Below are 15,422 nucleotides of genomic sequence, written 5' to 3' on the forward strand. Positions count from 1 at the left end.
ATGGAGAATCTGGGTGCAAGAGGCCTAGTCCCGATCCGAGCAGCCTTGGAGATCTAAGCCCCGGGTCCCGCACACCTGGGTTCCTCTGCCAGTCATATGGAAGTTTAATTCTTAGTGTTTTGAGGAATGTCCATATTGTCTTCCCAAAAATGCTGGATCAGTTAGCATTCTCACAGCAGTGAATGAGGGGCCCTGTTCCCCCAAATGCTGATCAATACTAGTTATTGTTGTTCTCTTTGATGAGTACCAGTCTCTGTGGTATGAGATGATATCTCACTGTTGCTTTGATCTTCATTTCTCTGATAATTAGTGATATAGAACCTTTTTTTCCATATGCATTTTGGTCATTTGTATTTCTTTTGGGCTGGGAGTTGGGCCATAGTTGGCCATGTTCAGGGCTTACTCCCAACTCTGCACTTAGTAATCACTCTTGATGTTGCTTCGGGGGCCATATGGGATGCTGGGGATTGAACCCAGGTTTGCTGCATCCAAGCAAGCACCTTACCCACTATGCTATCTCTCGGTCCCTGACCATTTGTATTCTTTTTTGAGGAAGTTCCTGTTCATCTCTTCTCCTGTTTATCACTTTTTATGCCCCATGCGCTTGGGCTGTGCCTCACCTATGAGCAAACTTATTCCTGGATTGTGCAGCGGCAAAAGTGGCAGCACAACACGTCATAAAACACTTCCTACCCATTCTCCATAATTACAACACCACATTTGATGGAGTTCAGATAGTAGGCAATAAGTCATATGGGGAAATATATATATGCATATATACATATTTTCAGATATGTATACCAAAGTTCACACCACCCAAAGTTCAACAACATGCTAGTGATATCCTCCAGAATGTCTTAATGGTTTCTGCCAAAATAGAACAATGTTCACACTGTTTCCTATATGAACACTTTTTTGTAAGAATGCTCAGCAGTTCTTCATAACAGACAATACAAAATATATTACTTCGGTTGTGCTTTGTGACAGGGTTCAGGGCTTGGGATGGAAACATCCCAAATTTGGTGGAGGGAAGGTGTAATGGTGGTGGCATTGGTGTTTGAATGTTGAGTGAAATCAAACATTGTGAACTAACTTATAGAATTAAAAAATTTTAAAAAAGTAATGTGGAGCTAATGCCCAATTTAATCAGCTTAATCAATGGCTGAATAACTAGCAGTACTCCTACATTATAAATTTTTTTAAAAAAAGAAAAAGAAATAATATTTGCTTCAGAGCAAGGACTTCCTGCAGACATCATCACTCCTCGGGTTTTCTTACTTCTTTGGGGGTGATGGGAAGACACACCCAGTGGTTCCCAGGGCTTACTCCTGACTCTGTGCTCAGGGATCACTCCGGTGTGTTCTGGGGCCTATATAAGATTCCAGGGATGAAACGTACAAGTCAGCTGCATGCAAGGCAAGTGCCCTACTTGCTGTACTATTTGGCCCCTATTCCTAGGGTTTTCAACTTGGGAAAATTTGTTAGCATATATATTTTTTTTCGGTAGATTTGTTTTGTTTCCCACTCCTCTCCACCCACCCCACCCCCCGTTTCCCCTTTACTTTATCATCTAGAGACTTGAGTGTTTTCCAAAGGGAGAATGCTTAGTGCTGGAGAAATAGCACAGCAGGTAGGGCGGTTGCCTGGCACACAGGTGACCCGGATTCAATTCCCAGTATCCCATATGGTCCCACAAGCACCACCAGGAGTAATTCCTGAGTGCATGAGCCAGAAGTAACCCATGTGCATCACTGGCGAGACCAAAAAAGATTTACAAAAGGGAGGGGGAATGCCTTATGGATTCTAAGTGTGATTATAGATAATCACAGAAAATAATGTTTTTTACCTTCAAGTTCCATGCCAGTAAAATAAATAAAAACTTCAATCCTAGTTACTGATTATGCAGATAATTTTCATTTTATTGTATTTTTTAGAATTCTCAGTCATAATCCTCTAACAACTATTGAAGATTCATATCTTTTTCAATTACCAGCATTAAAATATCTGTAAGTATTGTAATAGCTTTGTAGTTCATATGATTTCTGCTATGATTTGCTGTCTTTATTTTTCTCCATTTCTGTCATAGATTATGTGTCTTGCATTGAATTTAAAAGTTATATTTTTAATTTTAACACTGGATTGTTGAAATGAGATTTATTTTCAAAGGAAAACATTAAGAAATAATGTACATGGGTAACAGCCAAAAGAGGAAAAGAGCAATGTTGAGTACATATAGATAAGAAACATACAGATGCGTGTAGAAGTATTATTTATTCCAGAAAATAACGAGTAATAATGTAAACATTATTTAAAAAAGAAAGTAAATAAAAGAGGACCAGATAGGTGAGTGGTTGGAGCCTGTGCACTGGGTGCTGGAGGCCTGGATTCAATCTCTGGCACCTTATGTGTTCCCCAGAGTTCTACTCAGTGCAACCCACAAGTACAGCACCCAACATATCTCCCAAGTACTGCCAGATGTGGCCAAAATCCAAGGCCACCCCCAGCTCACATGAAAAAGAAACATTAAACGAAGTAGATGCAATTTAGAAAGAGAAGTCTAAATTGACAAGAGAAGGAAGAGACAAGAGAAGGGAGGGAGGAAGGAAGGGAGGGAAGGAAGGAAGGAAGGAAGGAAGGAAGGAAGGAAGGAAGGAAGGAAGGAAGGAAGGAAGGAAGGAAGGAAGGAAGGAAGGAAGGAAAGGAAGCAAGGAAGGGAGGGAGGGAGGGAGGGAGGAGAGGGAGGGAGGGAGGAAGGAAGGGAGGGAGGAAGGAAGGAAGGAAGGAAGGAAGGAAGGAAGGAAGGAAGGAAGGAAGGAAGGAAGGAAGGAAGGAAGGAAGGAAATTTATTTAGAGGAAGGAAGGAAGGAAGGAAGGAAGGAAGGAAGGAAGGAAGGAAGGAAATTTATTTAGAGGAAGGAAGGAAGGAAGGAAGGAAGGAAGGAAGGAAGGAAGGAAGGAAGGAAGGAAGGGAGGGAGGGAGGGAGGGAGGAAGGAAGGAAGGAAGGAAGGAAGGAAGGAAGGAAGGAAGGAAGGAAGGAAGGAAGGAAGGAAGGAAGGAAATTTATTTAGAGGAAGGAAGGGAGGGAGGGAGGGAGGGAGGGAGGGAGGGAGGGAGGAAGGAAGAAAGGAAGGAAGGGAGGAAAGAAGGAAGGAAGGAAGGAAGGAAGGAAGGAAGGAAGGAAGGAAGGAAGGAAGGAAGGAAGGAAGGAAAGAAGGAAGGAAGGAAGAAGGGAGGGAGGAAAGAAGGAAGGAAATTTATTTAGTCTACCAAATTGTCATTAATTTGATGATAGAGAAATCTCTTATTTCTGTAAGAGCTCTCTGGAATTATGGTCTAGAGTAAGCAGTTGACCTGGCTTTACAGCGAAGCCAGAATCAAAGTTATGCCTCTTTAATCTCATCTATTTAACTCTAGAGCTTCTGTATTTGGATTCTCATCATGCTTGTGCTTTGTCCCTCAGAGACATGGGAGCAACACAAGTGTCGCTTGGACCAGTCCAAAACATCCTCATGATGACTCTTGAATTGGAAAAACTGTAAGTTGATTTTTCTGACATTTATTTTCACTTTGTTTTTTAAGACTTTTTATTTTTGTTTCTCTTTTTTTTTTAATGTAGGAGTACTACTATTTATTCAGCCATTAATTAAGCTAATTCAATTTGGCATGAACTCCACATTACTATTTTTTATTCAGAATGTTAATTTAATTTTTTTAATTTTTTTTTCCCTGGGGTGCTGCATCATGCAACCCTGCAAACTGCCATCCTGTAACAACCCTGAACTGTTTTCATTGTGCATACGTACACACACACACACACACACACACACACACACACACACACACACACACACACACACACACACACACACACACACACACACCCCTCTCTCCCTGGGGTGCTGCATCATGCAACCCTGCAAATTGCCATCCTGTAACAACCCTGAACTGTTTTCATTGTGCATACGTATACACACACACACACACCCATCCCGCAACAATCCTGAACTCTTTCCATTGTGTCATTGTGTACACACACACAGAAACACACACACCCCTGCTGCCAGTGTGTCGCTGCAGCCGCGCGCCCAGAGCAGATGCCTGGAGCTCCCCGGGGTGCAGGGGCCGCCGGCCCGTCTGCGGAGCCCTGGGGTCCGGGGCGTGTGCCCTAAGCCCCCGGCCGGACGCGGCACCGAGGCCAGGTGACGGGCCCGCCTCCCCGATACCGCACGGAGCCCACCCGGTCATCTGGGCCCGCTCTCCCGGGCCGCGCTTTAAGCCCTGGGGGGCCCGACTGAGTTTCCCAGCCTAACACCTTTTTTAATTTTTTTTAATCACTGTAAGATACAGTCACAAAGCTTCCCTTTTTGAGTTTCAGTCATACAGTGATAAGACACCCAACCCTCCACCAGTGCACATCTTCCACCACCAATGTCCCCAGTATCCCTCCCAGTCCCACCCCTCCCCCTGCCTCTGGCTGACAGTCTCCCCCATGCTCTTTTGCATTGCTTGTTATGAATAGTATAAGATGTCATACGGCCACAAGAGGGCTGTGTGCTCCTGGAATTCTAAAAGTTTAAATAATTAGGTGTGGAGAAATCTCTGCAGAGAGCTGCTCAGTTCAGAAATTGTGTATCTCTGGATCATGATCATTAAAGAGCTTAAGTGGCAGCCGAAGGCAGTTTGTGGGCATGACCTCCAGGTTCCCACGGGGAGTCGGGGGCATGAGAGGGACAGGCCCATCCCCTATCCCTTGAGGCCTGGAATTTGCTGTCACTGAACCTTCGTACCTGCACTTCTCATTGGGTTCTGGAAGTTGGTGGCTGTCGGGGTTTTTAAGGGGCAGGTGGAGGGATGATGCCTGCCTCTGTCTGAGGCTCCCCAGTGAAGTTGGCCTGGCTTAAAGTCCGGAGGCATCTCGCAGAGAGCTTCTCAGTTCAAAGATCCTTTTGTGTGTCTCTGGATCGTGGCCCTTGTTTCTATCTTTTCCAGAGAAATAAACTATTGGCATATGCTCTGCAGGGTATGCCGGCTTAGCCGTAGGGCGCCTCACGACCAGCCCTAAGTGCGGCTTTTGATCTCTTTTTGAGATTTATGGGTCTCTGAAATATGGCCGGTAAATTAACTTGTATAACTGAGCCAGATGTGGTTTGTGGGTTGGCTCCCACATACCAAACTTTTGGCTGCTTAGTTTCTTGGTAAACTTGCCCTAAGTTGTTGGAGTTCAGCCACAGGTACATCAGCAATTTTGGGTTATCAGGAAGCCAGAAGGGTCCATCTGGCTGCTGATGCACTCGCTCCGCAGGTATAGACTGACCTGCTGCTGGCATCATACCCCTGCTTGTTTATTTTTCTTAAGCTATGTTTAATTGAGGTGTGATTTTATTTTTTTTTCAATTTTTTTTAATTAGTGATTCACAGTGAGGGTACAGTTACAGATTCACACATTTTCGTACTTGTTTTTCCCTCATGCAATGTTTAAGAGCCCATCCCTCCACCAGTGTCCATTCTCCACATTCTCCACCACCAATAAACCCAGTATCACTCCCACCCCACCTCCAATCCCATCCCCCCCACCCACCCCACCTCTGTGGCGGGGCATTCCAATTTGATATCTCTCTTTCCTTTTGGGTGTTGTGGTTTGCAATAGGGGTATTGAGTGGTCATCCTGTTCAGTCTCTAGTCTGCTTTCAGCACGCATCTCCCTTCCGAGCAGGATCTCCAATCACATATTACTTGGTGTTCCCCTGTCTATCTGGGATGACTTTCCCTCAGCATGTGAGGCCAGATTCCAAGCTATGGAGCCAACCTCCTGGTATTATATACTACTATTCTTGGGTATTAGTCTCCTACTCTGTTGTTCTATATTCCACAGATGAGTGGAATCTTTCTATGTCTGTCCCTCTCTTTCTGGCTCATTTCACTTAGCATGATACTTTCCATGTTGATCCACTTATATGCAAAGTTCATTACTTCATCCTTTCTAACAGCTGCATAGTATTCCATTGTATAGATGTACCAAAGTTTCTTTAACCAGTCATCTGTTCTCAGGCACTCGGGTTTTTTCCAGATTCTGGCTATTGTAAACAGTGCTGCGATGAACATATAAGTGCAGATGTCATTTCGACTATACTTTTTTGTTTCTCCAGAATATATTCCCAGTAGTGGTATTACTGGATTAAATGGAAGCTCAATTTCTAATTTTTTGAGAAGCGTTCATATTGTTTTCCAAAGGGGCTGAACCAGTCGGCATTCCCACCAGCAGTGTAGAAGGGTCCCCTTCTCCCCACATCCTCTCCAACAGCAGTTGCTTTTGTTCTTTTGGATGTGTGCCATTCTCTGTGGTGTGAGGTGGTATCTCATGGTTGTTTTGATTTGCATCTCCCTGATGATTAGTGATGCAGAGCATTGTTTCATGTGCCTTTTGGTCATTCATATCTCTTCCTTGGAAAAGTTTCTGTTCATTTCTTCGTCCCATTTAAAAATATTTTTAAATTGAGATACTCAAGAGACACTTTTGGTGTCTCATGGATACTGGGGATCAAACCCAGGTCGACCGTGCTCAAAGCAAATGCCAGACCTGCTACACTATACTATTACTCTAGTCCCTGTTTTTTTTTACAGTCTGGAAAAGTGCTTTCAGATTTCCCCAGGTTATAACTGGCATTTTTATGTTATTGTTATCTGGGAGCTGGAGAGATAAGATAGTGAGTTAGGTATTTGCTTTGCATGTGAATAACCCTTGTTCAGTCTTTGGCACTGTCTATGCATTCTCTGCCTGCAAGGAATGATCCCTGAGCGGACTGCCAGAGAAACCCCTGAGCACCACCAGATATGACTAAAAAACAAAACTCAATTTTCTGAGGGCTGAAGTGATAGTAGAGGAGTTCAGGTACACACTTTGCATGCATCACCTCCCAGTTGGGTTCCCACCACCACCGAGTTCGAGCAGCGCCTCATCCATGGTTCTCAGGAACATTTTGAATAGCTGCACAGTGGCTTTGGCTGCCTCTTCTACCTATTACAGTAACCCCTTTACTCTGCACTTAATTCTCTGTGTTTTCATTCATAGGATCTTACCTAGGCATCTCACCTGCTGCCTCTGCCAATTTAAGAATAAAATAGACTCTGTCTGCAAAGTAGTCAAACTACATTGTGAATGTACCAGCAGCACACACTGTGGTGAGTCTGAATTGCCTGCTGATAGCTTTTTAATTTATGTTTCATTTTAAGTTTAATCACTGATGGTCCATTTTAAACTGATTATGCAGTTGCATTATTTTTATTCAGAGTTCAACTCCCTATATTTCTAAGAACGATTTCCCTTGGTAAAAGTCTGCATCTCAGTCACATCGTTACCTTAACAGTCTATGCATGACCTGAAGACAAGAGGAATGGAAGAAAAGAGATGAAAGTGGGGACGGGAGCTAACACTAATGGTCACAAATGAGGGCCACACTCCGGGCAAGGTACTGGTCCTCCAGATGAGAGCTCAGCCACAGAATGCAGTTTGTAAGCAGATTTTATATAGAACAGATCTCAAGAGCCCTTTTCTTCACAGGACAGGTGTAGGTATTTTATTGCATGTGTTTTTGTAATTTTATAGGCAAGTACAAGTCATACTGTCTTATGAAAGTTTTGCTTAGAGACTGAGAATTTCTGGTTTTCTAAGCAGAGGTTGCCACTCAGTCCTTCTAAGGATGTATGGTCTCCGGGATTCTTAGACCATCCCCACCTCTGAGACTTTTTTGAATTTTAACCCTTCCATCTACAAAGCACTCAGGTGCTCTTAAGTATCTTTCCACACAGTAAGTTTACTGACCTTAGCTTCATAACTTCCAAAATGTGCTTTTAGGAAAATAGATCAATAGGTTGCACCACATGCTTTTCATGTGGGAGGTGTGGGTTCAACCCCCACAAAAGTCTCCCAAGCACTGCTGGGAGTATCCCTTGGGCACCGCTGAGTGTGGCACATTCACACGTGCTCACGCACTCACGCGCGCACACACACACACACACACACACACACACACACATACACACACACATACACATACCCCGCCCACAAAAGTGTTTTCACGCTGGGATATTATGAATCAGATTCGCTATCAGCAATTGGGCACATCAAATCACTTTGCTTCTTACACAAAGCTAGTGTTATTTTTAAAATCAACTTTTAGAAAGTCTATTACTCCCTTTTCAGAGGTGGGCAGAAGAATCATTTAGGAAACACTTTTCATAAGATGAACATCAAACCTAGTGGGGTGGCGGGAAGAAGAGTCAGACTGGAGGTGCTGTACGGACCATGGTGTCTCGGCACTTCAGCGGTGGTCCAGGGAAGTTCACTTTGTACATGGAAACCAATTGCATTGGTACTATTATAACCACGTTACCCCAATTGCAGTGATTTTATTTAGAGAATAACTAAACCAAGCAATCAAAATTCAGAATACAATACTAATATTATTTTTTTAGGTGAGGAACAGCAAAACTAAAAGTGTTAAATGTGCCTAATGCCTACATCGTGTGATCCCAGTCTGGGACTCTTTGCAAGTCCATGCTTCTTCCTCACTTCCTTTAACTCCCCCTCTAAACTTCACCACCACCAAAAGCATTTTTAATTCTTCATTAAAGTTTGGTTGGAGAGAGTCTAGCAGCTAGGGCACTTGCCCTCCATACAGTAGACCTCGGTTGGATCCCTAGCATTCCAGATGGTCCCCAATTACTGCCAGGAGTGATCCCTGAGCACAGAGACAGAAGTAACCCCTGAACATTTCTGGGTTTGGCCCCACTTCCCCCCAAAAGAAACCCAACTGCACAATGTTATACTTGATCTTCAAGCAGTCAGAAACTTTGTACGGTTCCCTAAAGTAGAGCTGAAAATAGTAGGAAGTAGGTAAAGGCAAAATACACATCTAATAAGAGTTGTTTTCCCCAATTTTGGGAGCTCCAATATTATTTCCGGGGCCAGAGAGATAGTACAGTGGGTAGGGGACTTGCCTTGCACACAGATGACCTGGGTTCCATTGCCGGCATCCTATACAGTTTCCCAAGCATCTAGATTTTCTCAACATTGCACATTGACATATACTCTGGCAAATCCATTAACATATCCTTAGACATCTGCCCAGATTCAACAATATGAGGCTAAGGGCTAATCAGCAAAAGATTTAGTGGGTAGGGGGAGAAAGGGTGCATTCAGATGAGGACCTGATTTCTGGAGGAATTTCTTCTTCGTCTATGATGGTAATAAGAATATTAGCACCCAAAAGAGGTAGAGAGAAATGTCCTCTCTCTTTTTATGGGCAGGACAGGATAAAGGTATGGGAGTATAATAAATCATAGTTGAGGGACTAGAGAGATGGTATAATGGAGAGGGTGCTTGCCTTTTTTTTTTACGCTTTTTTGAGTCACACTTGGCAATGCACAGGGTTTACTCCTGGCTCTGGCAGTGTTCAGGGAACCATATAGAATACTGGGATTCGAACGCAGATTGGCTGCATGCAAGGCAAACAACCTACCTGCTGTGCTATTGCTCCAGACCGAGGGTGCTTATCTTTCATGCAGTCAACCCAAGTTTCCTTCCCAGATTCCCATGTGGTCCCCCAGGCACCACCCAGAATAATTTCTGAGAGCAGCACTGTAGCACTGTCGTCCTTTGTTCATCGATTTACTTGAGCGGGCACCAGTAATGTCTCCATTGTGAGACTTGTTGCTATTGTTTTAGGCATACCAAATACGCCACAGGGAGCTTGCCAGGCTCTGCCATGTGGGTGGGATACTTTGGTAGCTTGTCAGGCTCTCCGAGAGGAATGGAGGAATCAGCCAGGTGCAAGGCAAACACCCTACCTGCTGTTCTTATCGCTGCAGCCTGGTGGCCATAATTACCAAAAAAAGATTTGTTGATTAATTTTTAATTTGCTTTTGGGAGCAACACGCATTAATGCTCAGAGATTACTCCTGGCTCTGCACTCAGGAATTACTTCTGCTGGTGTTCAGGGAACATGTGGGATTCCAGGGATCAAATCTGGGTTGGACACATGCAAAGTGAATGCTTTACCTTCTGTACTCTCTCTCTAGCCCGGCATTTATCTACTTTCATAAGGTGGTTCTAGATTACTTAAAAAGTATGCTATCAACAATTATGCAAACAAGTATAAGTAATAGACACATGTAAAATTTAATTAAAGTAAAAATTTAACCATTATAAAGATGTTTTCTCTTGGGCTAGAGATAGTAAAGCGGGTAAGGTGATTGCCTTGCATGTAACCAACCCGGATTCAATCCCCAGCATCTCAAATGGCCCCCCAAACACTATCATGAGTGATTTCTGAGTGCAAAACCAGAAGTAACCCCTAGGCATTGCTAGGTAGCCCCCCAAAAAAAACCTCAATTATTTTTCAAGTGTAGTTTATCTTTTCGATGAATTCTGAGCACCAAGTATAAACTTTATCATATATCTTTTTACATATTTGATTAGTACATATTATGATCAAGATCAGGCTAGTTTTATTAAACTTTTGTCAGACACATGATAATTGTGAGCCATAAGATAACTAACTAAAAAATGATTATTTTTGTAGTCCATTAAACTATTCAAATTTCTTGGGCTTATTCTTATGCTTCTCTAACTCAGGGTTGAATTATCTAGTAACTCCATTATTATATCTGTAAAATTTATTAAATAGTTTCTCTGATAAACCTAAAGAAGAGCCAAATATATGTGATTTGTTTGAAATACCAGGAACTAATCCCGTTGCTCTCCCTGTGATACATTATGTAAAGTTTTCAAATGTTAATAGTGATTGATGGTACTATTTTTCAATTAGCTCATAACAGTGATAAGATAAACTCTAACATGGATTTAAGTATTAAATTGGGTTATTAAAAGAGTAAAACTATCAGCATAAAGAATAAATTATTAAAGTAGTTCAATGTTTAACTCTATATAAACCAATAAGCATTGAGAGCAGGTAGACATTAAAATAGGCATTTTTTTACTCAAAAAATGTAGATTTTAAAACAGAATTTGGAACTTGCGCAGTTTTAATCTTCAATTTTATCTATCTAAAACACTCCACCCTAATCATAGAGGAAGGTCACTTATCTCTAAGATGCATGTTATTTAAGTCATCTGTGCTTCAATCCTGTGTGCTGTGGCTGAATCACAGACCCAAGGTTAGTTAGTTTTTAATGATCTGAAATACCTTCAGATTCACAGAATACAGTTGGAAACAGATTATGTTGAATTCAAAATTCAATTCTAAATTCCTAGAATTCTAAGAGCAGAACCAGGAGCAACCCCTAAGCATGGCTGGGAATGGCCAAAAAATAAAACAGAAGTCATAGTTGATCTGTAAAGAGTCTAACTGAGCAACAAATATTTGTCTTGAATTCTGGGCACTTGATCCTTTGGGACCAGTAGAATAATCATATCATTATTGTTTCTGTGTTTGTTTGTTTGGGGGCATACTCAGGTGCTCAAAGTTTACTCCTGACTTTGTGTTCAGGGGTCAGGCCTGGTAAGGCTTGAGGGACCCTATAGGGTGCTGGGGATCAGACCCAGGTTGGCTGCATACAAGACAAATATTTATCTGCTCTTCTGTCACTCTGTCCCCCAGTGGAATAATAATAAAGACATGTACTGGATTTCATGCCCTATTTATTCTGAATAAATAGCGATGACCACTTTGTTTCTCCTTTTGTTGTTATCAATCATAGATATCAATTTAGGGTTTCCCTGTGCCTCCCCCCCACCAATACAGCACTTGTTTACTGATTACTCATTTACTTGCCTGAAATTTATGTCTGTAGATGCTCCCAAAATATTCCCCAGTTATCTTTCATGATCAAAAGCAAGCTCTTCCTTTTTGACAGATGAGGAATCCATAAATAATATAGAAGGGGAGTTCATGGAGACTTTACAGGCCCGAAAAAAGAACACTAGCACCGAACTGACCATAGAACCGGACAAGGCCTCATCAGAGAGAGACAGAATGTCCTTTTTCATAAATGAGCAGCTGGACTTCAATGATAACGATATGATGAATAAGCTAAATTACATAATGCCTTTTTTCCAGGAAGGTAACATAAAAGATGTTGAATCAACCTTGTTACCCTTCCTTAAGCTCCTTTTTAAAGATGTAAAAGACAAAGCAAATCCTGGGGTTCATTTGAAGAACAGCACAATTCCGATGTCTCTACAGCTTGAATCCAACAATTCAACATACAATAAGTTGAAAAGTCTCCATTTTCTGAAAAGCTTGATAAATGCAGCAACTCAAGCAAAAGTCCACAAAGCTAGGAAGAGAGAGAAAACTGCCACGCTGGTCCGTTCCATACTTTTCGGGCCCAAATTGAACCGTCAGATCTTTCCGAAGAAATTGAAAACTGTCTGGCCAAAGAGAAAACACTTAGGGAAGGTGGCAGAGAGGGAGAGGAAACCACTGCAGATGAGCAGCGTGCTCAAGGACCCCGGGGGCCTCCAGAAAAAAGAGCTTCCCTTGACGGGGAGGCCCAGGAAATTGGTGGAAAACTCCTTCAATGAGGAGTCAAACTCCATCCAGGAGCACAAGGCGGTGTTCTCCATGCCCCTGGAAGAATTCTCCATGGGCAGGCCATCTGCTGCCACTTCTAAAGTCCCACCCGAGAACCCCAAAGACCTAAGGGACACTTTCCGCGTTTTAGAAGACGCAGATGCCAGGGTTCGGAACATGAAGTTTCCCAGCCCCGTGCTACACAATAAAATAAATTATAATTTTCAGAAATCTTATTCTCACCTGGGAAGCAGAAGGGCTAAAGCCAGCGCGAATAGGGACACGAAAGAATCAGCACCCGAGAGGCCAGTGCGAGTCGCCAAGCGGCCTCCTTTCGCTGCGGTGAAGAGCCTCATCAAGTCCCCGCCAAGAGAGGAGTCTCTGTCTTGGAGAGATCAGGACAAACCTTTGCTCCAGTCCTTTCAACCTTCACACTCACATGCAGGAAAGAAGACTGCAGAAAGCACGCATGCTGCAAATGGGGCGAACACCAGAGGCATCACGCTGCAAGAGAAAACTGTCGGTAGCAAAGGCACCTCCCATGAGAAGGACGCCCCGATGGTGGACAACCTCACGCCGACTGTCAAGCAGTCCAGCGAGATGCAGTGGGAATATCACAACGTGGCCACGGACATCGTCTCTGTTACACAAAAACCAGACCCAGGAGACAAGCTGGAGATGGAATACATCCAGCAGCTGCGGTCCCTTATCCCCAACAACAACGTGAGGAAGTTCATTGCTCACTTGATGCGGACTCTCAAAATGGACTGCTCTAAGCCCCAGGTGCAGGTGGCGTGTGCCAAGATCCTCTCTGAAACCGGCCTCCTGATGAAGCTTCTCAGTGAGCAGGAGGAAGGAAAGGTTCCCAAGCCAGAATGGGATACGGACCAGTGGAAGACTGAGAACTACATTAGTGAGAATACCGAAGGCCAGAGTGAACAGAAACAGCCAGACGAAAGTGAGGTGAGGACAGACTTTTTTTTTTTTTCATAGAGTCTCACAAGTGAAATAAGTCAGAAGAAGGACAAACGTAGAATGATTGCACTCATTTATGGGATGTAAAAAAAAATTAAAACTTAGTATGAGATTAACACCCAAGAACAGTTAGAAACAACAACCAGGATGAATGGTCCACAGTTGAAAGCCTGGCTCAAGGGCTGGGAGAGAGGGCAGCTGGGATAGAGAAGGGATCACGATAACAATGATAGTTGGAAGGGATCCTTCTGGATGGGAGACGTGTGCTGAAAGTGGGTAAAGGATCAAACATGATGACCTCTCAGTATCTGCATTGCAAACTATAATGTCCAACAGGGGGGTGTAGAGTGAGAGGAGAGAGGAGACAGCAAGAGAGAAGGGAGAGGGAAGAAATGGGAAAAGAGAGAGGCGGAAAGAAAAGGTGAAAGAGAGGGACAGAGAGGAGAGAGAGAGAGAGAGAGAGAGAGAGAGAGAGAGAGAGAGAGAGAGAGAGAGAGAGGTGGGTTGAGGGCGGGGGGAGGTGGCAGGAGGGATACGGGGATGATGTTGGGGGGTAATGTACACTGGTGGAGGGATTGGAGCACTGAATGGCTGACACTGGATAACAATCAGGAAAGCTCTGTAACTGTATCTCACAGAGACTAGGCTCAGGGGCTTCTGCGGCTCTCAGGCCATGCCATGAAAGAACACGAGCAGGAAGACCAGGGTCTCTTGGCTCTCCCTCTTTTACTTGCTCGCTCTCTTTTTTGTGGCCACACAATTTTGACTACAATAATGATGGTCCCTGTGCTCATTTATAGAAAGGTAGCACTGTTCCTAGGAGAGGTGTGAGAGGACCTAACACACCAGATAAATAAATTGTAGAAGGAAAGGCTACAGACAAGATGGTGTAACATATCTGGTGTGCTCTGTAAGAACATATTGGGGCCAAGGAGAAAGCTCAACACGAGTGCCCCTGAGCACTGAGCCAGCAGGAGCTCTGAGGACCCTGGGGATAGGCTGAAAACAAAAACAAAACAACCCTAAAACATACAAAACCAAAACCTATAGTCCACTCATATGAGAGAATGGGGTTTTAGACTGCATAATAATAGTTAGTCATTCTTTAGAATACGTTTAAGAATCCTTCCCATCTTTTTGTCTAATTGTTCTTGGGTGCTGGAGCAATAGGATAGTGGGTAAGGCTCTTGCCTTGCATGCCGCCAACCCAATTTTTTTTTTTTTTTTTTTGCTTTTTGGACTGGAGCAATAGCACAGCAGGTAGGGTAGAGGGTTTGCCTTGCACGCAGCCGATTCCTCCATTCCTCTCAGAGAGCCCGGCAAGCTACTGAGAGTATCTCGCCCACACAACAAAGCCTGGCAAGCTACCCATGGTGTATTTGATATGCCAAAAACAGTAACAAGTCTCACAATGGAGACATTACTGGTGCCCACCCAAGCAAATCAATGAGTAACGGGATGACAGTGATACAGTGATACAGTGCTTTTTGAGTCACATCCGGCAATGCACAGGGGTTACTAATGGTTCATGCACTCAGAAATTACTCCTGGCGGTTCTCAGGGGACCATATGGGATGCTGGGAATCGAACCTGGGTCTGCCACGTGCAAGGCAAACGCCCCACCCACTGTGCTAACGCTCCAGCCCCCTCGCCAACCCAAATTCTATCCCCAGCATCCCTTTTGTTCCCCCAGGAGTGATTTCTGAGTGCAGAGCCAGGAGTAACCCCTGATCATCGCTGGGTGTGGACCCCCAAAAATAATGCATAAAAACAATTGTTCTTTTTCTTTCAGCTCACAAAAGAAGTTCCAGGATATGGCTATCATGATGGCTATCATGAGGCCAAAGCAATCGTGGTAATATTTGTGATTGTAGTCGTGATGATATTGATTATAATTATCGGTCTCATTGAGG

The 15,422-nt window shown here is 43.6% G+C and overlaps 1 protein-coding gene across 7 annotated transcripts in view; it reads left to right on the plus strand.

Annotated features, from left to right (window-relative positions):
• LOC129406494 (leucine-rich repeat-containing protein 37A3-like) overlaps positions 1-15,422 on the plus strand; it is a 128,682-nt gene that overhangs the window by 105,207 nt on the left and 8,053 nt on the right. For all 7 annotated transcript variants that reach the window (XM_055144477.1, XM_055144478.1, XM_055144480.1 and 4 more), the window contains 5 exons: positions 1,935-2,006; positions 3,462-3,536; positions 7,071-7,180; positions 11,876-13,497; positions 15,302-15,421. In XM_055144477.1, the coding sequence (XP_055000452.1) occupies positions 1,935-2,006; positions 3,462-3,536; positions 7,071-7,180; positions 11,876-13,497; positions 15,302-15,421 (1,999 nt within the window). The remainder of the gene's footprint in view (positions 1-1,934; positions 2,007-3,461; positions 3,537-7,070; positions 7,181-11,875; positions 13,498-15,301; position 15,422) is intronic.

The sequence above is a fragment of the Sorex araneus genome, chromosome 7 (assembly GCF_027595985.1).
Source record: "Sorex araneus isolate mSorAra2 chromosome 7, mSorAra2.pri, whole genome shotgun sequence".
In the NCBI taxonomy this organism is placed as follows: Eukaryota; Metazoa; Chordata; class Mammalia; order Eulipotyphla; family Soricidae; genus Sorex; species Sorex araneus.